We start from the raw sequence: 22,084 nt of genomic DNA on the forward strand, positions 1-22,084 counted from the left end.
GATGAAAAAGAAGAACTAAAAGTGATATATATACCATATGAGCAACAGAAAGAGTGACACAACTTTCACAACAATCACCAATCACAATATCAGTCATACCACGATACATGCATTCCTATGCATTATATGTGTACTACATTTTCCCTTATGTAAGCATGCATGTGTGAATGCATGTGCACTCCCCCACACACACATGCTGTACATGCATATCCCTTAACCCAAGTTAAAAGTTTAGTATGTTTGGTAAGGAAATAGACAAATGAATTGAGTAATCCAAATGTGAAAGATTTTGATAGAAGAAATGTGAATGAAAGCATGTTTTGGTCACGATGTTTAGAATAACGAATACATGGATCTGAAGTAATGGTTTACACACTTCATACATTTATGCTGCATATTTCATATAGTCATGAAGCGAATATTTAGTTATTGTGAAATACAAGCTTCATTTCCTGCTTAAGGCCCCACCACTGAACAGCCGCCAGTGACTTCAACTTCATCAGCTGTCACAACTGCACCAGTCTTTTCTTCAAGACCCACAGGATCAGGACAGCCACCAACAACACCACCATCACCACTCAAAACAACAGAAGGAACTTCTGCTACAGGGTCCACACCAGGGCAATCTACTCCACTACCATTAGTGACTACAACATTATATCCAGGTTCAGTTTTGACCCAGACAATTACATTGCTATTATGAGCCCTAGCTCTGAGTATAACTATTTCCACATTGTTCTAACTTTCGCAGCATTTAGTACTTTGCTTACCTGAAATTAAATACAATAGTAAAATATTACCTGTTGTTGCTCTGTGTTGTTTGTAAATCAAAGCATTGCTGATGATATCTACTATACACCAAAACAATGATTTATAGTAATTATAGATGCAACTTTTCACAGGAATGTCTTTTGATCCACTTGTGACTTTTGCAATGTTTACAGGATGCTCTGAAGTAATGAGTGACAAAAAGCCCCCTGCTGGGTCTAGAACTACTTTCATTGCTGACGATGGATCTACTATTGAATATATAGATTTAGAAAATACATATGTGTCTGATACATCAGCAAGTGATGGGAAAAGTGTGTTCACTGCACTACAGGTAGGTTATGTGAATTTAATTGTTCTCTTCATTAAAATGTTGGACTTTTTTTTTAATGCTACCTTTGTGTTGCCACTTTGATACAAATGATCATGAATATGTGTTTCATTATTGTCACAAGTATTGTGACTACTGCAGTTACAGAAAAATGAGACATTTCTGAAGAGTATTCACTAAAGATGTGCCTGAAACTGATAGATACATATCATGTGAATTTGACCAGAAGCTTTTCATTTAAAAACAAATGGCTGAGAATAGGGAGAGACATGATATTTATCTGTTGCCATCAGCATGGTATTCACCTTTCCTTATTACAGGAGTCTGGCAGTTTCACAGTTGCAACGATACCCAAGGAGACAAACTTAATTCTTCTTTCCAAACAAGAAGGTGAGTTGATTTGTTATTTCAGAAATGGATGCGTGTATGCATAGTCTGTACTGCTAATCTGTTTTAGACCAAATTCAGTTTTTTGCTTCATATTTTATAGGTTTTGTAGCTGTCTAATGCAAACTAAACAGAGGTAGTCCAAAAAAGGACATACAATGATTTCTCAAATACAGATGAGGAAAACCCATCAGTAGATATAAAACAACACTGACCGAGCACATTATTTGTCTCTCTGAATTTTACATTTCAGAAAACCCTCAGCCTTCCCCCACAGACGCCATGACTCCTGCTTCACTGAGTAAGTCTTATTCTTCTTACTTTAGTTACTGAAATCTGCATGCTTTGTTGTAAAACAAATATTAACAAGACAGTATTGCCATAACCAGATGTGTTAGTGTACCATGTGTTCGTACATGTTTTTTTCTTTTAACCAGTTCCAGATGCAGATCGTATGGGTGAATTCGAATATAATTTTGCCACATACACGATATACCAATTAACAACAAAGGATCAAATTGAAATTCAGCTTACAAAATCAGATTCCATTATTGTCTTTGAAAAGAGACAAGTGAGTGCACCTTGTTTTATTCTTATCTGTTTTTTTATCACCAACAAATTGATAAAAAAATTGTAATTTTTTCTTCAAATGCCATTTTTATAAACTCTTTGCTTAGAAAAAGAATCCAGATATGATTAACATATTATACAGTAGCTATTTGATGGTGTCTGAACTCAGTAACCATAGACCACACAAAGTTTGCTTTTGTAATCCTCCAAATGTAAAAATAAACAGTAAAATCTCTGAAATACAAGCACTACTATCTTATCCTTAATATTGCAGTTTGCATGGAGTCCTTTTCTAAAAACATTAAATAGGTAGCTAAATTATGTAGAAGGAGATGAGAGTGGCTAGATGCCATAGGAAGGTAGTAAAAGAACGGGTAATGAATAAAAAGATTCAACAGTGTCGAAGGTAGAAGAATCAGTTTTTTCCAAGAAGGTGTTCCATCGATGCCAACAGTTTTAATCCCCACTGCCGCTTCAAACCACTTCTATTTCAAGTAGAAAGAGAGCTTAATAGGTTGATAAGTTACCAATGTTTGCCATTTTTCAACAATTAGAGTTTAAAAAATGAGAAGACTATTTGACAGTTATGTTTTAATTTACATGGCCTTACATATGCATTTTATAATGTCAGGCTGAGAATGGAAGAATTATGATTCAAGAAAAAAATCCAAAAGTGGTGGTTCTCAGAACAGATGTGTCACCTTATGCAGCTCCTGGTGAAACCCTTTTCCGGTATTGTGGAATAACTTCTACAGGTAAGGGAAATACAGACATTGTCTTTTTCTTTGTGTCAGAAAGAAGAGAAACTGATACTTATAGATACTTATGACCCCTGCAGTGCTGATGTTAAGCCTCTCACTAAAGTGTCCCTCCCAAAAACGAAGACTAATATGACTGCTTATAATATTAGTAGATACTTTTTTCTTACATTTCCTACAAACAAAAGCTAAAAAATTTTTAAATTAAATTTTTACTAAATTACTGCTAAGTCTATTATTTCTGTTGTGACTGAGTAACCTACCGTATCTCACACTTTGTGACGATAACACTCAATGTGTATCTGTAGGTTTTTGGTGACTTTGTCAAGGTGATCATTTGGTAGCCACATTCATTTGTAGCGCAACCAATGTCTAAAAGGGTATAAACTCTAAGCAAACCGACTGATGGCCGAGAAGGCGATTTGTGATTTGCTCTCCCCAAGTTTCCCTCTGGCCACCTCCTCCTTTCCAGTTGGTTGCTTTGATCGTATAGCGCTTCCACCTAGAGGTGATTTTGCACTATGAAAAATGTGGGGAGGAAAGTGGAATATCCAAAGAAAACCTCCGAGGACTATAGTCCTGCAAACAGATATCACAGTCCCAAGACAGGAATCCAGGGTCTCTCTCTGCAGTGGTGACAAGCCAGTGTTTTAATCTGTACACTAATGAGATCCCTTTCTCCTTTCTACCTCCAACTTTTATACCCACTCGTAGTAATTAACCATGGATCAATGGCTGCATCACAGCGGAGAAGATTGTGATTCTCAGGAGCACCAAGACAAGAGGTAGGATGCCACATTTTCCATCTCACGGTGTCCGCTTTCATGTCTTCATGGTTAAAACAACAATAAATTTTTTTTTAAAGAAACCCAAACTCATGCCTTAGTCAGAGTTACTGATCGGCCTTCAACATACGAAATTCTTGTCTCGTGCCGCGCGTGCTGTCTCAACGCAGGTCTAGGTACGGGGGAGAGGGACATGGGGCCCCGCCGCCGTTCTCATCCTAGTTTTGTCCTCTAGCTGGGGTACGTGAACCGACCGATTTCCCGACTCTAGGTGGTGTTCTCTCTGTGTGCGGGTTTGCCAAGCGCGGAGGGATAATCAGCTTTGTGAGTTCCTGGCTGTGTGCGTGGAACGGATTCCTGGCGACCAGTATCCTTTATGTCTCCTGTGAGCGACAGGGAGGCGTGCGCCACGCGCACATTAGAGAGGCTGCATGCTATAAACGAGGTGGGGGAGGTCTCGCCTATGACGTAAACAAACCATAAAAAAAAAACCCAGCGTCATGACAGGAGGGAACGGTGGATCTTGATGGCGGTTGACGTTAAAATTAACGTCTCGAGTGGATTTTGGGAAAAGTGTGTCTTCGGTCAGATCTCTGTCTTCGGCAGTGAAATTTCGGATCAGGTCGCGAGGACGGACTACATAGGTGATTGACAATTCACTTTCTGGGAGGATGACTGTATTGTAGCGAGCGACAGACTGTGAAATTGGCTATTTCTTCCTTTGAACGATTGGCCGGTGTGAACACGAAAGGCGACAGTCATCGCCATTTTCCCGGACGGTTGGATATCGTGAGCTCAGCAGGTGACAGTCTGTGGGGTCACCGGTTTCAATTTCGAGCTATGGGCCATCGTAGGCAGGGCGTCCGACAAATCGCAGCCTTGTGTACTCGTGGGCTGAGTGTCCCCCGTTTAATCTCTCCCGATTGTTACTTGTTTAATAAGTTTAGACCTTATCTGACCTCTTTAGTTTGCTCTGTGTGTCCTTGTCACGGCGCATTGTCCTAGGCTGTAGTCGGGAAGGGGGTTGTGTTGGTTTTGTTTTTATTTTATTTTTATTATGTTTGCGGTTTTGGTTAATAGGTGTTAACTTGTTCTGTTTAATCTGCTCGTTTATTTGTCTTTGTTGTCCTTTAGGAGTCCTTACCTTTATATAAAAATATATTGCTTTCTTTCTTTTGGGTTGGTCGACCACATCCAGTCTCTCCCGACCCAAATAAACCTATGTTTTATATTGTTCTTATGCATGTGTGTTTATTTGTTCGCTGAGGAGCGATTGGTTTTGCTGCTCGCGTCGGGTGTGTCTGTCGAACTTGTGCGACTGTGAGCGTGACTGTTAAAGCGAGTCCCGCAACGCCTGATTGGGTCAAGCGACAGTATTAACAAGTTGACATTGCAAACTAAACCGTAACCTACTCATAATGCTCTGGGTAATTAAAAAGTATATAAATAAAAACAATGTAATGTGTTAAAAATAGCAATGTCTAAGATCCTAGTGTAACAGGAAAGATGGGGGTTGCTTTCCCAGTCTCACCAAATAATAAACAAAGTCACCACTGCTGTGGGTAAAACGGGTTTTACTCATATCCTGGTTGCTGTGGCAGTTAAAGGCGAAACGTTCACAAGAAATCTAAACAAACTCTAAGCACCTCATTAGAATGACACTCCCACTTTGACAACTCTGTCTTTAAAAAATACCATCTCCCTTCCTACTTAGCCCTCTTCCTGTTACCCCCTCAATATTATAGAATCTACAGTTCCAAAAATTTCACACAACCAAGTCACAGATCATGAAGTTGTAAAAATACGAAAAAGAGGCCAAACAATAGCAGGGAAGACATTGACGGACATATAAAAAAATTACCATTAATCCGCGAATGTGCCGGCAGGATGTCTGTTTTGATGCATGTTATCCCCCGTTAATCACAAGCTACCATACCAAAAAAACCTACTTCATAAATATCAATATTCAGGTACCAGTGTTCCTACGGCGCCTCCCGGATATCATACAGGACCATCAACAGGAACACCGACAACTCAACCAACCGTGCAACCCACAGAACCTCCAGGAACAACTCCTGAAGCTGAGACCACACCTAGTGGTCAAGGCACCACAGGACCAGCAGGACAGCCAGGCACAACTCCTAGTGGTCCACTCACCACAGGACCCCCAGGACAGCCAGGCACAACTCTTCCAGCTGAGACTACACCTAGCGGTCCACGCACCACAGGACCCCCAGGACAGCCAGGCACAACTCCTAGTGGTCCACTCACCACAGGACCCCAAGGACACCCACGCACAACTCCTAGTGGTCCACTCACCACAGGACCCCCAGGCACAACTCCTGCAGCTGAGACTACACCTAGCGGTCCACGCACCACAGGACCACCAGGACCTCCAGGACAGCCAGACACAACTCGTAGTGGTCCACGCACAACGGGACCCCCAGGCCAGCAAGGCACAACTCATGCAGCGGAGACTACTCCTAGCGGTCTAGGCACCACGGGACCCCCAGGACAGCCAGGCACAACTCCTAGTGGTCCACTCACCACAGGACCCCCAGGACAGCCAGGCACAACTCCTGCAGCTGAGACTACACCTAGCGGTCCACGCAGCACAGGACCCCCAGTCCTCCAGGACAGCCAGGCACAACACCTAGTGGTCCACGCACCACAGGACCCCCAGGACAGCCAGGAATCAACTCCTGAAGCTGAGACTACACCTAGCGGTCCACGCACCACAGACCCCCAGGAAGCCAGCACAACACCTAGTGGTCCACGCACCACAGGACCCCCAGAACAGCAGGCACAACTCCTCAAGCTGAACGACCCAGTGGTCCACGCCACCACAGGACCCACGACAGCCAGGCACAACTCCTGAAGCTGAAACCACACCTAGTGGTCAAGGCACCACAGGACCAGCAGGACAGCCAGGCACAACTCTTCCAGCTGTGACTACACCTAGTGGTCCACGCACCACAGGACCCCCAGGACAGCCAGGCACAACTCCTAGTGGTCCACGCACCACAGGACCCCCAGGACCCCCAGGACAGCCAGGTACAACTCCATTACCTCCATCAACACCTTATGAACGTAAGTTTCTTTGTTTGTGTGTCGGTGTAGGTGTGCATGGTTGTGAGTGAGTGTTTTTAGCGATGCTGCTTCTTTTTCATTTGAATACAAATCTAGAATGAAATGGTTAAAGAGAGTGGCTGGGGACAACTGAATGCAGTTGACCTGTCAATGTAAAATGAGTTTTAAGATTTCTGGTGCCATTTGATTATTGCTGCAGTGAATATGAAGAGACATTTACACCTAAATGTGGCTTGTGATTTTGCTGTTGTTACAGGTTGTCCACAAGAGATGAGTTATCGGTTCCACCTCCTGGGTCTGTACAGTTGATCCCAACTGATAAGGACATTGTGTTTGAGCAGACTACATTCCCAGGGGAACCAATGTGGATAGTGCTGTTGCAGTGGAAAACAGGACTGTGTATTTGAAGTACTTTTCCATTTTTGCTGTGATAGTTATTGTCATACGTGAGAAATTCCTTTGGTTTGTGTTTGCAGCCAGATTGGTGTAGCTGATAAGTTCCAAAATAATTGTTGACATCATGTTTGTCTTTTTGTCGGCAGGATGAGAAACTTGTTACACTGCACAAAAACGACCAAGTGATTGTTGAGATAAACCAAGGTGAGTTGTGTTTTTGGTTTTTTTATTTTGTGAAAGACACGGTTAATGTTTGAATGAGAGGCTGCTAAAGAGGCTAGATGCACTGGCATGAAAGTTAAAGTAATGTTAGACAAAATAAAAGTTTGAAAATTGTGGCAACTATTTGAGAGGCTGCTTTCCTGGCGTGACACTTTGCTTTATCATGAGGTTGAAATGTCAAGGTTTGTTTAGTTTAAAAACTGTTTTGTGAAAGGATGGAAATGAGGTAGATTGATGTTTGGGCTTACTTATTTACTGTATGGTGCCTCTCTATGCTGCATATGATGGAGAAGTAAAGGACATGACATGTGTGTAGGTGGCCACTTCTAAATGTGTTGAGCAGCATGGCGAATTATTGACTTATGTTTTTTTTTGATGGGGGAATTGTCTGATTTCGATAGTAATGAGGGATTGTGCTTTGGATTGTATGTTTGTGCATAAACTGCTTGAGCTTTACACTTAGTGAGTGCACCACTAGCCCTGACTGCATAGGTGTGTGTCTGTGCATGTTTCAGGTCCAAGTGAGGCTGCACCTACATCGGCCCCAGGCGCGCCTCCAACACTTGAAGATCTTTGTAAGTTCGAGGGGCGTTCTTGCAGCTTATACAATTTCATCTGAAAAGACTTTTACAACGTCTTTACTTGACACAATTCTCTATGATCAACTGCATGCCAACATTAGAAAAATAATGAGCCATCTGCATGACCATTGTTTGTATGACACTAATCTTTCTGTCTGGTAGTTGGTGCTGGATATGAAGTCATTGCTAATGGTACTTCCACTCAACCTGATGGGAAACAAACGAAAGTGTTTCTTTTGAAATTGACTTCTGAAACATCACAAGTTAAACAATCAAATAATGCTGTGATTTATACACCTAGTGAAGTGAGTGAAGCGATTTAATTTGTTTTAGCTAAGTAAAGCGCTTTTTGGCATACAGCTGAAAAGAGGAGATAATAACTTTGCAAGCATTCTGCCTGTAGCGGCACTGATTCTCCTTCCTCAAAACGTGCACTGCTGTTATGCACACACACATATATATATCTATGTATTGTGTGTGTGTGTGTGTGTGTGTGTGTGTGTGTGTGTGTGTGCCTGTCTTTTTCGTGATCATTCAAATGATTGCTGTATGCCACTGCATGCAAGGGGAAAAACAACAGTAGCAACATTTACCAACAGTTAGGACGGCTGTTTCTGTTGCCACTTAGGCTGTTGAAATAAATAGCAGGCATAAATAATGTGGCCAAGAAGAGTTACTCAAATGAGTTTTTTTTAGCAGCATGAACACTGTGAACCTAGTTACAGAAATTTGCGTTGATTATTAAGCATCATTTATTTGACTTTCAACAGCCTGCCAAAGGTGGAAAAGTACTTGTTGATGGTCAAGGACCTCTTAAATCGTCAGTGTCATCACCAGTGTGCTACCTGGTGCAAAACCTCCAGCACCAACTCCATTTAAATACTGTGGGCCGACATCTACAGGTAATGATAGATCCGGGGTTCCTTGTGTTTGCCAGTCCTAAACTCTACCACCATTCAAGCAATAGGTGATTCCAAATTAGTTAGGGAAAAAGCTTAGCATTATGAAACAGCAGATGTTGATAGGTTTTAGTTGACAGTCATGTTGGTGAAATAGGAAGTGATTGGAAAAAAAAGTTATAGAGATTTTCCGCACTGATGGCTTGTCTTAAAGCAAGAGGCAAGAGAGAGATATCATAAGATGAGAAGCTAATATTAATAGAAAAAAAATGAGTTTTGCGTATGATACTGACTTAAACAAGAAAGAACAACACATCTAAAAACAAAACAAAAGTCAAAGTTTCAGTGTTTGAAAATTCTTTGTAAATGAAGTTAAAACAGGTGATGAAAAATAAGGTGATGTAGTAAGTGAGGAAATTTTTAAAAAGTAAGGGGAAATATAAGTTCTAAGCTAATTTGGGGAATGACGATAAGATCGGCCATCATTTACTAATACATAAGCCCCGCTGGGTATTCAGGAACACCTGCGCCAGCTGTGTCCACACCTAGCGGTCCACAGACCACAGGACTCCAGGAGAGCCAGGAACAACTCCTGAAGCTGAGACTACCCCTAGTGGTCAAGGCACCACAGGCCCCCAGGACAGCCAGGAACAACTCCTCCAGCTGTGACTACACCTAGTGGACCTATTACCACAGGACCCCCAGGACAGCCAGGCACAACACCTAGTGGTCCACGCACAACGGGACCCCCAGGCCAGCCAGGCACAACTCCTGCAGCTGAGACTACTCCTAGCGGTCCAGGCACCACGGACCCCAGGCCAGCCAGGCACAACTCCTGCAGCTGAGACTACTCCTAGCGGTCCAGGCACCACGGGACCCCCAGGACAGCCAGGCACAACTCTTCCAGCTGAGACTACAACCTAGCGGTCCACGCACCACAGGACCCCAGGTCCTCCAGGACAGCCAGGCACAACACCTAGTGGTCCACGCACCACAGGACCCCCAGGACAACCAGGAACAACTCCTGAAGCTGAGACTACCCCTAGTGGTCAAGGCACCACAGGACCAGCGGGACAGCCAGGAACAACACCTCCAGCTGTGACTACACCTAGTGGACCTATTACCACAGGACCCCCAGGACAGCCAGGCACAACACCTGCAGCTGAGACTACACCTAGCGGTCCAGGCACAACAGGACCACAAGGACCTCCAGGACAGCCAGGCACAACTCCTAGTGGTCCACGCACAACGGGACCCCCAGGACAGCCAGGCACAACACCTAGTGGTCCACGCACCACAGGACCCCCAGGCCAGCCAGGCACAACTCCTCAAGCTGAAACCACACCTAGTGGTCCACGCACCACAGGACCCCCAGGACAGCCAGGCACAACTCCTGAAGCTGAGACTACACCTAGCGGTCAAGGCACCACAGGACCCCCAGGACAGACAGGCACAACACCTAGTGGTCCACGCACCACAGGACCCCCAGGCCAGCCAGGCACAACTCCTCAAGCTGAAACCACACCTAGTGGTCAAGGCACCACAGGACCCCCAGGACAGCCAGGCACAACTCTTCCAGCTGTGACTACACCTAGTGGTCCACGCACCACAGGACCCCCAGGACAGCCAGGCACAACTCTTCCAGCTGAGACTACACCTAGCGGTCCACGCACCACAGGACCCCCAGGTCCTCCAGGACAGCCAGGCACAACACCTAGTGGTCCACGCACCACAGGACCCCCAGGACAACCAGGAACAACTCCTGAAGCTGAGACTACCCCTAGTGGTCAAGGCACCACAGGACCAGCGGGACAGCCAGGAACAACTCCTCCAGCTGTGACTACACTAGTGGACCTATTACCACAGGACCCCCAGGACAGCCAGGCACAACACCTGCAGCTGAGACTACACCTAGCGGTCCAGGCACCACAGGACCACCAGGACCTCCAGGACAGCCAGGCACAACTCCTAGTGGTCCACGCACAACGGGACCCCCAGGCAGCCAGGCACAACTCCTGCAGCTGAGACTACTCTAGCGGTCCAGGCACACACGGGACCCCCAGGACAGCCAGGCACAACTCCTGAAGCTGAGACTACACCTAGCGGTCCACGCACCACAGGACCCCCAGGACAGCCAGGCACAACTCCTGAAGCTGAAACCACACCTAGTGGTCCACGCACCACAGGACCCCAGGACCCCCAGGACAGCCAGGTACAACTCCATTACCTCCATCAACACCTTATGAACGTAAGTTTCTTTGTTTGTGTGCGGTATAGGTGTGCATGGTTGTGAGTGAGTGTTTTGAGCGATGCTGCTTCTTTTTCATTTGAATACAAATCTAGAATGAAATGGTTAAAGAGAGTGGCTGGGGACAACTGAATGCAGTTGACCTGTCAATGGTAAATGAGTTTTTAAGATTTTCTGGTGCCATTTGATTATTGCTGCAGTGAATATGAAGAGACATTACACCTAAATGTGGCTTTGTGATTTGCTGTTGTTACAGGTTGTCCACAAGAGATGAGTTATCAGGTTCCACCTCTGGTCTGTACAGTTGATCCCAACTGATAAGGACATTGTGTTTGAGCAGACTACATCCCAAGGGAACCAATGTGGATAGTGCTGTTGCAGTGGAAAACAGGACTGTGTATTTGAAGTACTTTTCCATTTTTGCTGTGATAGTTATTGTCATACGTGAGAAATTCCTTTGGTTTGTGTTTGCAGCCAGATTGGTGTAGCTGATAAGTTCCAAAATAATTGTTGACATCATGTTTGTCTTTTTGTCGCAGGATGAGAAACTTGTTACACTGCACAAAAACGACCAAGTGATTGTTGAGATAAACCAAGGTGAGTTGTGTTTTGGTTTTTTTTTATTTTGTGAAAGACACGGTCTAATGTTTGAATGAGAGGCTGCTAAAGAGGCTAGATGCACTGCATGAAAGTTAAAGTAATGTTAGACAAAATAAAAGTTTGAAAATTGTGGCAACTATTTGAGAGGCTGCTTCCTGGCGTGACACTTTGCTTTATCATGAGGTTGAAATGGTGAAGGTTTGTTTAGTTTAAAACTGTTTTGTTGAAAGGATGGAAATGAGGTAGATTGATGTTTGGGCTTACTTATTTACTGTATGGTGGCCTCTCTATGCTGCATATGATGGAGAAGTAAAGGACATGACATGTGTGTAGGTGGCCACCTCTAAATGTGTTGAGCAGCATGGCGAATTATTGACTTATGTTTTTTTTTGATGGGGGAATTGTCTGATTTCGATAGTAATGAGGGATTGTGCTTTGGATTGTATGTTTGTGCATAAACTGCTTGAGCTTTACACTTAGTGAGTGCACCACTAGCCCTGACTGCATAGGTGTGTGTCTGTGCATGTTTCAGGTCCAAGTGAGGCTGCCACCTACATCGGCCCCAGGCGCGCCTCCAACACTTGAAGATCTTTGTAAGTTCGAGGGCGTTCTTGCAGCTTATACAATTTCATCTGAAAAAGACTATACAATTTCATCTGAAAGACTTTTACAACGTCTTACTTGACACAATTCTCTATGATCAACTGCATGCCAACATTAGAAAAATAATGAGCCATCTGCATGACCATTGTTTGTATGACACTAATCTTTCTGTCTGGTAGTTGGTGCTGGATATGAAGTCATTGCTAATGGTACTTCCACTCAACCTGATGGGAAACAAACGAAAGTGTTTCTTTTGAAATTGACTTCTGAAACATCACAAGTTAAACAATCAAATAATGCTGTGATTTATACACCTAGTGAAGTGAGTGAAGCGATTTAATTTGTTTTAGCTAAGTAAATGCGCTTTTTTGGCATACAGCTGAAAAGAGGAGATAATAACTTTTGCAAGCATTCTGCCTGTAGCGCACTGATTCTCCTTCCTCAAAACGTGCACTGCTGTTATGCACACACACACACTATATATATATGTATTGTGTGTGTGTGTGTGTGTGTGTGTGTGTGTGGCCTGTCTTTTTCGTGATCATTCAAATGATTGCTGTATGCCACTGCATGCAAGGGGAAAAACAACAGTAGCAACATTTACCAACAGTTAGGACGGCTGTTTTCTGTTTGCCACTTAGGCTGTTGAAATAAATAGCAGGCATAAATAATGTGGCCAAGAAGAGTTACTCAAATGAGTTTTTTTTTAGCAGCTATGAACACTGTGAAACCTAGTTACAGAAATTTGCGTTGATTATTAAGCATCATTTATTTTGACTTTCAACAGCCTGCCAAAGGTGGAAAAGTACTTGTTGATGGTCAGGACCTCTTAAAATCGTCAGTGTCATCACCAGTGTGCTACCTGGTGCAAAACTCCAGCACCAACTCCATTTAAATACTGTGGGCCGACATCTACAGGTAATGATAGATCCGGGGTTCCTTGTGTTTGCCAGTCCTAAACTCTACCACCATTCAAGCAATAGTGATTCCAAATTAGTTAGGGAAAAAGCTTAGCATTATGAAACAGCAGATGTTGATAGGTTTTAGTTGACAGTCATGTTGGTGAAATAGGAAGTGATTGGAAAAAAAAGTTATAGAGATTTTCGCACTGATGGCTTGTCTTAAAGCAAGAGGCAAGAGGGAGATATCATAAGATGAGAAGCTAATATTAATAGAAAAAAATGAGTTTTGCGTATGATACTGACTTAAACAAGAAAGAACAACACATCTAAAAACAAAACAAAAGTCAAAGGTTTCAGTGTTTGAAAATTCTTTGTAAATGAAGTTAAAACAGGTGATGAAAAATAAGGTGATGTAGTAAGTGAGGAAAGTTTTAAAAGTAAGGGGAAATATAAGTTCTAAGCTAATTTGGAGAATGACGATAAGATCGGCATCATTTACTAATACATAAGCCGCCCCTGGGTATTCAGGAACACCTGCGCCAGCTGTGTCCACACCTAGCGGGTCCACAGACCACAGGACCCAGGAGAGCCAGGAACAACTCCTGAAGCTGAGACTACCCCTAGTGGTCAAGGCACCACAGGACCCCAGGACAGCAGGAACAACTCCTCCAGCTGTGACTACACCTAGTGGACCTATTACCACAGGACCCCCAGGACAGCCAGGCACAACACCTAGTGGTCCACGCACAACGGGACCCCCAGGCCAGCCAGGCACAACTCCTGCAGCTGAGACTACTCCTAGCGGTCCAGGCACCACGGGACCCCCAGGCCAGCCAGGCACAACTCCTGCAGCTTGAGACTACTCCTAGCGGTCCAGGCACCACGGACCCCCAGACAGCCAGGCACAACTCTTCCAGCTGAGACTACAACTAGCGGTCCACGCACCACAGGACCCCCAGGTCCTCCAGGACAGCCAGGCACAACACCTAGTGGTCCACGCACCACAGGACCCCCAGGACAACCAGGAACAACTCCTGAAGCTGAGACTACCCCTAGTGGTCAAGGCACCACAGGACCAGCGGGACAGCCAGGAACAACTCCTCCAGCTGTGACTACACCTAGTGGACCTATTACCACAGGACCCCCAGGACAGCCAGGCACAACACCTGCAGCTGAGACTACACCTAGCGGTCCAGGCACACGGGACCCCCAGGACCTCCAGGACAGCCAGGCACAACTCCTAGTGGTCCACGCACAACGGGACCCCCAGGCCAGCCAGGCAAACTCCTGCAGCTGAGACTACTCCTAGCGGTCCAGGCACCACGGGACCCCCAGGACAGCCAGGCACAACTCCTGAAGCTGAGACTACACCTAGTGGTCCACGCACCACAGGACCCCAGGACAGCAGGCACAACTCCTGAAGCTGAAACCACACCTAGTGGTCCACGCACCACAGGACCCCAGGACCCCCAGGACAGCCAGGTACAACTCCATTACCTCCATCAACACCTTATGAACGTAAGTTTCTTTGTTTGTGTGTCGGTGTAGGTGTGCATGGTTGTGAGTGAGTGTTTTGAGCGATGCTGCTTCTTTTTCATTTGAATACAAATCTAGAATGAAATGGTTAAAGAGAGTGGCTGGGGACAACTGAATGCAGTTGACCTGTCAATGGTAAAATGAGTTTTTAAGATTTCTGGTGCCATTTGATGCCATTGCTGCAGTGAATATGAAGAGACATTACACCTAAATGTGGCTTGTGATTTTGCTGTTGTTACAGGTTGTCCACAAGAGATGAGTTATCAGGTTCCACCTCCTGGGTCTGTACAGTTGATCCCAACTGATAAGGACATTGTGTTTGAGCAGACTACATTCCCAAGGGGAACCAATGTGGATAGTGCTGTTGCAGTGGAAAACAGGACTGTGTATTTGAAGGTACTTTTCCATTTTTGCTGTGATAGTTATTGTCATACGTGAGAAATTCCTTTGGTTTGTGTTTGCAGCCAGATTGGTGTAGCTGATAAGTTCCAAAATAATTGTTGACATCATGTTTGTCTTTTTGTCGGCAGGATGAGAAACTTGTTACACTGCACAAAAACGACCAAGTGATTGTTGAGATAAACCAAGGTGAGTTGTGTTTTTGGTTTTTTTATTTTGTGAAAGACACGGTCTAATGTTTGAATGAGAGGCTGCTAAAGAGGCTAGATGCACTGGCATGAAAGTTAAAGTAATGTTAGACCAAAATAAAAGTTTGAAAATTGTGGCAACTATTTGAGAGGCTGCTTTCCTGGCGTGACACTTTGCTTTATCATGAGGTTGAAATGGTCAAGGTTTGTTTAGTTTAAAAACTGTTTTGTTGAAAGGATGGAAATGAGGTAGATTGATGTTTGGGCTTACTTATTTACTGTATGGTGGCCTCTCTATGCTGCATATGATGGAGAAGTAAAGGACATGACATGTGTGTAGGTGGCCACCTCTAAATGTGTTGAGCAGCATGGCGAATTATTGACTTATGTTTTTTTTTGATGGAGGAATTGTCTGATTTCGATAGTAATGAGGGATTGTGCTTTGGATTGTATGTTTGTGCATAAACTGCTTGAGCTTTACACTTAGTGAGTGCACCACTAGCCCTGACTGCATAGGTGTGTGTCTGTGCATGTTTCAGGTCCAAGTGAGGCTGCACCTACATCGGCCCCAGGCGCGCCTCCAACACTTGAAGATCTTTGTAAGTTCGAGGGGCGTTCTTGCAGCTTATACAATTTCATCTGAAAAGACTATACAATTTCATCTGAAAAGACTTTTACAACGTCTTTACTTGACACAATTCTCTATGATCAACTGCATGCCAACATTAGAAAAATAATGAGCCATCTGCATGACCATTGTTTGTATGACACTAATCTTTCTGTCTGGTAGTTGGTGCTGGATATGAAGTCATTGCTAATGGTACTTCCACTCAACCTGATGGGAAACAAACGAAAGTGTTTCTTTTGAAATTGACTTCTGAAACATCACAAGTTAAACAATCAAATAATGCTGTGATTTATACACCTAGTGAAGTGAGTGAAGCGATTTAATTTGTTTTAGCTAAGTAAAGCGCTTTTTGGCATACAGCTGAAAAGAGGAGATAATAACTTTGCAAGCATTCTGCCTGTAGCGGCACTGATTCTCCTTCCTCAAAACGTGCACTGCTGTTATGCACACACACACACATATATATATGTATTGTGTGTGTGTGTGTGTGTGTGTGCCTGTCTTTTTCGTGATCATTCAAATGATTGCTGTATGCCACTGCATGCAAGGGGAAAAACAACAGTAGCAACATTTACCAACAGTTAGGACGGCTGTTTCTGTTGCCACTTAGGCTGTTGAAATAAATAGCAGGCATAAATAATGTGGCCAAGAAGAGTTACTCAAATGAGTTTTTTTTTAGCAGCATGAACACTGTGAAACCTAGTTACAGAAATTTGCGTTGATTATTAAGCATCATTTATTTGACTTTCAACAGCCTGCCAAAGGTGGAAAAGTACTTGTTGATGGTCAAGGACCTCTTAAAATCGTCAGTGTCATCACCAGTGTGCTACCTGGTGCAAAACCTCCAGCACCAACTCCATTTAAATACTGTGGGCCGACATCTACAGGTAATGATAGATCCGGGGTTCCTTGTGTTTGCCAGTCCTAAACTCTACCACCATTCAAGCAATAGCTGATTCCAAATTAGTTAGGGAAAAAGCTTAGCATTATGAAACAGCAGATGTTGATAGGTTTTAGTTGACAGTCATGTTGGTGAAATAGGAAGTGATTGGAAAAAAAAGTTATAGAGATTTTCGCACTGATGGCTTGTCTTAAAGCAAGAGGCAAGAGGGAGATATCATAAGATGAGAAGCTAATATTAATAGAAAAAAAATGAGTTTTGCGTATGATACTGACTTAAACAAGAAAGAACAACACATCTAAAAACAAAACAAAAGTCAAAGGTTTCAGTGTTTGAAAATTCTTTGTAAATGAAGTTAAAACAGGTGATGAAAAATAAGGTGATGTAGTAAGTGAGGAAAGTTTTAAAAGTAAGGGGAAATATAAGTTCTAAGCTAATTTGGAGAATGACGATAAGATCGGCATCATTTACTAATACATAAGCCGCCCCTGGGTATTCAGGAAACACCTGCGCCAGCTGTGTCCACACCTAGCGGTCCACAGACCACAGGACCCCCAGGAGAGCCAGGAACAACTCCTGAAGCTGAGACTACCCCTAGTGGTCAAGGCACCACAGGACCCCCAGGACAGCCAGGAACAACTCCTCCAGCTGTGACTACACCTAGTGGACCTATTACCACAGGACCCCCAGGACAGCCAGGCACAACACCTAGTGGTCCACGCACAACGGGACCCCCAGGCCAGCCAGGCACAACTCCTGCAGCTGAGACTACTCCTAGCGGTCCAGGCACCACGGGACCCCCAGGCCAGCCAGGCACAACTCCTGCAGCTGAGACTACTCCTAGCGGTCCAGGCACCACGGGACCCCCAGGACAGCCAGGCACAACTCTTCCAGCTGAGACTACAACTAGCGGTCCACGCACCACAGGACCCCCAGGTCCTCCAGGACAGCCAGGCACAACACCTAGTGGTCCACGCACCACAGGACCCCCAGGACAACCAGGAACAACTCCTGAAGCTGAGACTACCCCTAGTGGTCAAGGCACCACAGGACCAGCGGGACAGCCAGGAACAACTCCTCCAGCTGTGACTACACCTAGTGGACCTATTACCACAGGACCCCCAGGACAGCCAGGCACAACACCTGCAGCTGAGACTACACCTAGCGGTCCAGGCACCACGGGACCCCCAGGACCTCCAGGACAGCCAGGCACAACTCCTAGTGGTCCACGCACAACGGGACCCCCAGGCCAGCCAGGCACAACTCCTGCAGCTGAGACTACTCCTAGCGGTCCAGGCACCACGGGACCCCCAGGACAGCCAGGCACAACTCCTGAAGCTGAGACTACACCTAGCGGTCCACGCACCACAGGACCCCCAGGACAGCCAGGCACAACACCTAGTGGTCCACGCACCACAGGACCCCCAGGACAGCCAGGCACAACTCCTGAAGCTGAAACCACACCTAGTGGTCCACGCACCACAGGACCCCCAGGACCCCCAGGACAGCCAGGTACAACTCCATTACCTCCATCAACACCTTATGAACGTAAGTTTCTTTGTTTGTGTGTCGGTGTAGGTGTGCATGGTTGTGAGTGAGTGTTTTGAGCGATGCTGCTTCTTTTTCATTTGAATACAAATCTAGAATGAAATGGTTAAAGAGAGTGGCTGGGGACAACTGAATGCAGTTGACCTGTCAATGGTAAAATGAGTTTTTAAGATTTCTGGTGCCATTTGATGCCATTGCTGCAGTGAATATGAAGAGACATTACACCTAAATGTGGCTTGTGATTTTGCTGTTGTTACAGGTTGTCCACAAGAGATGAGTTATCAGGTTCCACCTCCTGGGTCTGTACAGTTGATCCCAACTGATAAGGACATTGTGTTTGAGCAGACTACATTCCCAAGGGGAACCAATGTGGATAGTGCTGTTGCAGTGGAAAACAGGACTGTGTATTTGAAGGTACTTTTCCATTTTTGCTGTGATAGTTATTGTCATACGTGAGAAATTCCTTTGGTTTGTGTTTGCAGCCAGATGGGTGTAGCTGATAAGTTCCAAAATAATTGTTGACATCATGTTTGTCTTTTTGTCGGCAGGATGAGAAACTTGTTACACTGCACAAAAACGACCAAGTGATTGTTGAGATAAACCAAGGTGAGTTGTGTTTTTGGTTTTTTTATTTTGTGAAAGACACGGTCTAATGTTTGAATGAGAGGCTGCTAAAGAGGCTAGATGCACTGGCATGAAAGTTAAAGTAATGTTAGACCAAAATAAAAGTTTGAAAATTGTGGCAACTATTTGAGAGGCTGCTTTCCTGGCGTGACACTTTGCTTTATCATGAGGTTGAAATGGTCAAGGTTTGTTTAGTTTAAAAACTGTTTTGTTGAAAGGATGGAAATGAGGTAGATTGATGTTTGGGCTTACTTATTTACTGTATGGTGGCCTCTCTATGCTGCATATGATGGAGAAGTAAAGGACATGACATGTGTGTAGGTGGCCACCTCTAAATGTGTTGAGCAGCATGGCGAATTATTGACTTATGTTTTTTTTTGATGGAGGAATTGTCTGATTTCGATAGTAATGAGGGATTGTGCTTTGGATTGTATGTTTGTGCATAAACTGCTTGAGCTTTACACTTAGTGAGTGCACCACTAGCCCTGACTGCATAGGTGTGTGTCTGTGCATGTTTCAGGTCCAAGTGAGGCTGCACCTACATCGGCCCCAGGCGCGCCTCCAACACTTGAAGATCTTTGTAAGTTCGAGGGGCGTTCTTGCAGCTTATACAATTTCATCTGAAAAGACTATACAATTTCATCTGAAAAGACTTTTACAACGTCTTTACTTGACACAATTCTCTATGATCAACTGCATGCCAACATTAGAAAAATAATGAGCCATCTGCATGACCATTGTTTGTATGACACTAATCTTTCTGTCTGGTAGTTGGTGCTGGATATGAAGTCATTGCTAATGGTACTTCCACTCAACCTGATGGGAAACAAACGAAAGTGTTTCTTTTGAAATTGACTTCTGAAACATCACAAGTTAAACAATCAAATAATGCTGTGATTTATACACCTAGTGAAGTGAGTGAAGCGATTTAATTTGTTTTAGCTAAGTAAAGCGCTTTTTGGCATACAGCTGAAAAGAGGAGATAATAACTTTGCAAGCATTCTGCCTGTAGCGGCACTGATTCTCCTTCCCCAAAACGTGCACTGCTGTTATGCACACACACACACATATATATATATGTATTGTGTGTGTGTGTGTGTGTGTGTGCCTGTTATTTTCGTGATCATTCAAATGATTGCTGTATGCCACTGCATGCAAGGGGAAAAACAACAGTAGCAACATTTACCAACAGTTAGGACGGCTGTTTCTGTTGCCACTTAGGCTGTTGAAATAAATAGCAGGCATAAATAATGTGGCCAAGAAGAGTTACTCAAATGAGTTTTTTTTTTAGCAGCATGAACACTGTGAAACCTAGTTACAGAAATTTGCGTTGATTATTAAGCATCATTTATTTGACTTTCAACAGCCTGCCAAAGGTGGAAAAGTACTTGTTGATGGTCAAGGACCTCTTAAAATCGTCAGTGTCATCACCAGTGTGCTACCTGGTGCAAAACCTCCAGCACCAACTCCATTTAAATACTGTGGGCCGACATCTACAGGTAATGATAGATCCGGGGTTCCTTGTGTTTGCCAGTCCTAAACTCTACCACCATTCAAGCAATAGCTGATTCCAAATTAGTTAGGGAAAAAGCTTAGCATTATGAAACAGCAGATGTTGATAGGTTTTAGTTGACAGTCATGTTGGTGAAATAGGAAGTGATTGGAAAAAAAAGTTATAGAGATTTTCGCACTGATGGCTTGTCTTAAAGCAAGAGGCAAGAGGGAGATATCATAAGATGAGAAGCTAATATTAATAGAAAAAAAAGAGTTTTGCGTATGATACTGACTTAAACAAGAAAGAACAACACATCTAAAAACAAAACAAAAGTCAAAGGTTTCAGTGTTTGAAAATTCTTTGTAAATGAAGTTAAAACAGGTGATGAAAAATAAGGTGATGTAGTAAGAGAGGAAAGTTTTAAAAGTAAGGGGAAATATAAGTTCTAAGCTAATTTGGAGAATGACGATAAGATCGGCATCATTTACTAATACATAAGCCGCCCCTGGGTATTCAGGAACACCTGCGCCAGCTGTGTCCACACCTAGCGGTCCACAGACCACAGGACCCCCAGGAGAGCCAGGAACAACTCCTGAAGCTGAGACTACCCCTAGTGGTCAAGGCACCACAGGACCCCCAGGACAGCCAGGAACAACTCCTCCAGCTGTGACTACACCTAGTGGACCTATTACCACAGGACCCCCAGGACAGCCAGGCACAACACCTAGTGGTCCACGCACAACGGGACCCCCAGGCCAGCCAGGCACAACTCCTGCAGCTGAGACTACTCCTAGCGGTCCAGGCACCACGGGACCCCCAGGCCAGCCAGGCACAACTCCTGCAGCTGAGACTACTCCTAGCGGTCCAGGCACCACGGGACCCCCAGGACAGCCAGGCACAACTCTTCCAGCTGAGACTACAACTAGCGGTCCACGCACCACAGGACCCCCAGGTCCTCCAGGACAGCCAGGCACAACACCTAGTGGTCCACGCACCACAGGACCCCCAGGACAACCAGGAACAACTCCTGAAGCTGAGACTACCCCTAGTGGTCAAGGCACCACAGGACCAGCGGGACAGCCAGGAACAACTCCTCCAGCTGTGACTACACCTAGTGGACCTATTACCACAGGACCCCCAGGACAGCCAGGCACAACACCTGCAGCTGAGACTACACCTAGCGGTCCAGGCACCACGGGACCCCCAGGACCTCCAGGACAGCCAGGCACAACTCCTAGTGGTCCACGCACAACGGGACCCCCAGGCCAGCCAGGCACAACTCCTGCAGCTGAGACTACTCCTAGCGGTCCAGGCACCACAGGACCCCAAGGACAGCCAGGCACAACACCTAGTGGTCCACGCACCACAGGACCCCCAGGACAGCCAGGCACAACTCCTGAAGCTGAAACCACACCTAGTGGTCCACGCACCACAGGACCCCCAGGACCCCCAGGACAGCCAGGTACAACTCCATTACCTCCATCAACACCTTATGAACGTAAGTTTCTTTGTTTGTGTGTCGGTGTAGGTGTGCATGGTTGTGAGTGAGTGTTTTGAGCGATGCTGCTTCTTTTTCATTTGAATACAAATCTAGAATGAAATGGTTAAAGAGAGTGGCTGGGGAC

General features: G+C 44.8%; 1 protein-coding gene and 2 long non-coding RNA genes across 3 annotated transcripts in view; 2 read left to right on the plus strand and 1 right to left on the minus strand.

The window, feature by feature from the left end:
- LOC112561497 (mucin-12-like) overlaps positions 1-22,084 on the plus strand; it is a 95,937-nt gene that overhangs the window by 62,738 nt on the left and 11,115 nt on the right. Inside the window, exons 85-104 of the mRNA XM_025234032.1 lie at positions 462-665; positions 945-1,102; positions 1,420-1,489; positions 1,740-1,787; positions 1,924-2,057; positions 2,688-2,811; positions 5,570-5,845; positions 6,465-6,689; positions 14,918-15,072; positions 15,207-15,264; positions 15,803-15,862; positions 16,054-16,196; positions 16,646-16,778; positions 17,249-18,340; positions 18,600-18,754; positions 18,889-18,946; positions 19,485-19,544; positions 19,736-19,878; positions 20,331-20,463; positions 20,977-21,957. Of these exons, the coding sequence (XP_025089817.1) occupies positions 462-665; positions 945-1,102; positions 1,420-1,489; positions 1,740-1,787; positions 1,924-2,057; positions 2,688-2,811; positions 5,570-5,845; positions 6,465-6,689; positions 14,918-15,072; positions 15,207-15,264; positions 15,803-15,862; positions 16,054-16,196; positions 16,646-16,778; positions 17,249-18,340; positions 18,600-18,754; positions 18,889-18,946; positions 19,485-19,544; positions 19,736-19,878; positions 20,331-20,463; positions 20,977-21,957 (4,410 nt within the window). The remainder of the gene's footprint in view (positions 1-461; positions 666-944; positions 1,103-1,419; positions 1,490-1,739; positions 1,788-1,923; positions 2,058-2,687; positions 2,812-5,569; positions 5,846-6,464; positions 6,690-14,917; positions 15,073-15,206; positions 15,265-15,802; positions 15,863-16,053; positions 16,197-16,645; positions 16,779-17,248; positions 18,341-18,599; positions 18,755-18,888; positions 18,947-19,484; positions 19,545-19,735; positions 19,879-20,330; positions 20,464-20,976; positions 21,958-22,084) is intronic.
- LOC112562022 lies at positions 7,227-9,320 on the plus strand. The gene is made up of 5 exons (XR_003098763.1): positions 7,227-7,289; positions 7,823-7,882; positions 8,051-8,193; positions 8,659-8,790; positions 9,306-9,320. It is a non-coding gene; the product is annotated as an uncharacterized LOC112562022 (long non-coding RNA).
- LOC112562023 lies at positions 9,407-13,985 on the minus strand. Its single transcript, XR_003098764.1, has 3 exons — positions 13,873-13,985; positions 10,681-10,755; positions 9,407-9,510 (listed from the first exon to the last, which is right to left on the minus strand). It is a non-coding gene; the product is annotated as an uncharacterized LOC112562023 (long non-coding RNA).

Source organism: Pomacea canaliculata, linkage group LG4 (assembly GCF_003073045.1).
Source record: "Pomacea canaliculata isolate SZHN2017 linkage group LG4, ASM307304v1, whole genome shotgun sequence".
Taxonomy (NCBI): domain Eukaryota; kingdom Metazoa; phylum Mollusca; class Gastropoda; order Architaenioglossa; family Ampullariidae; genus Pomacea; species Pomacea canaliculata.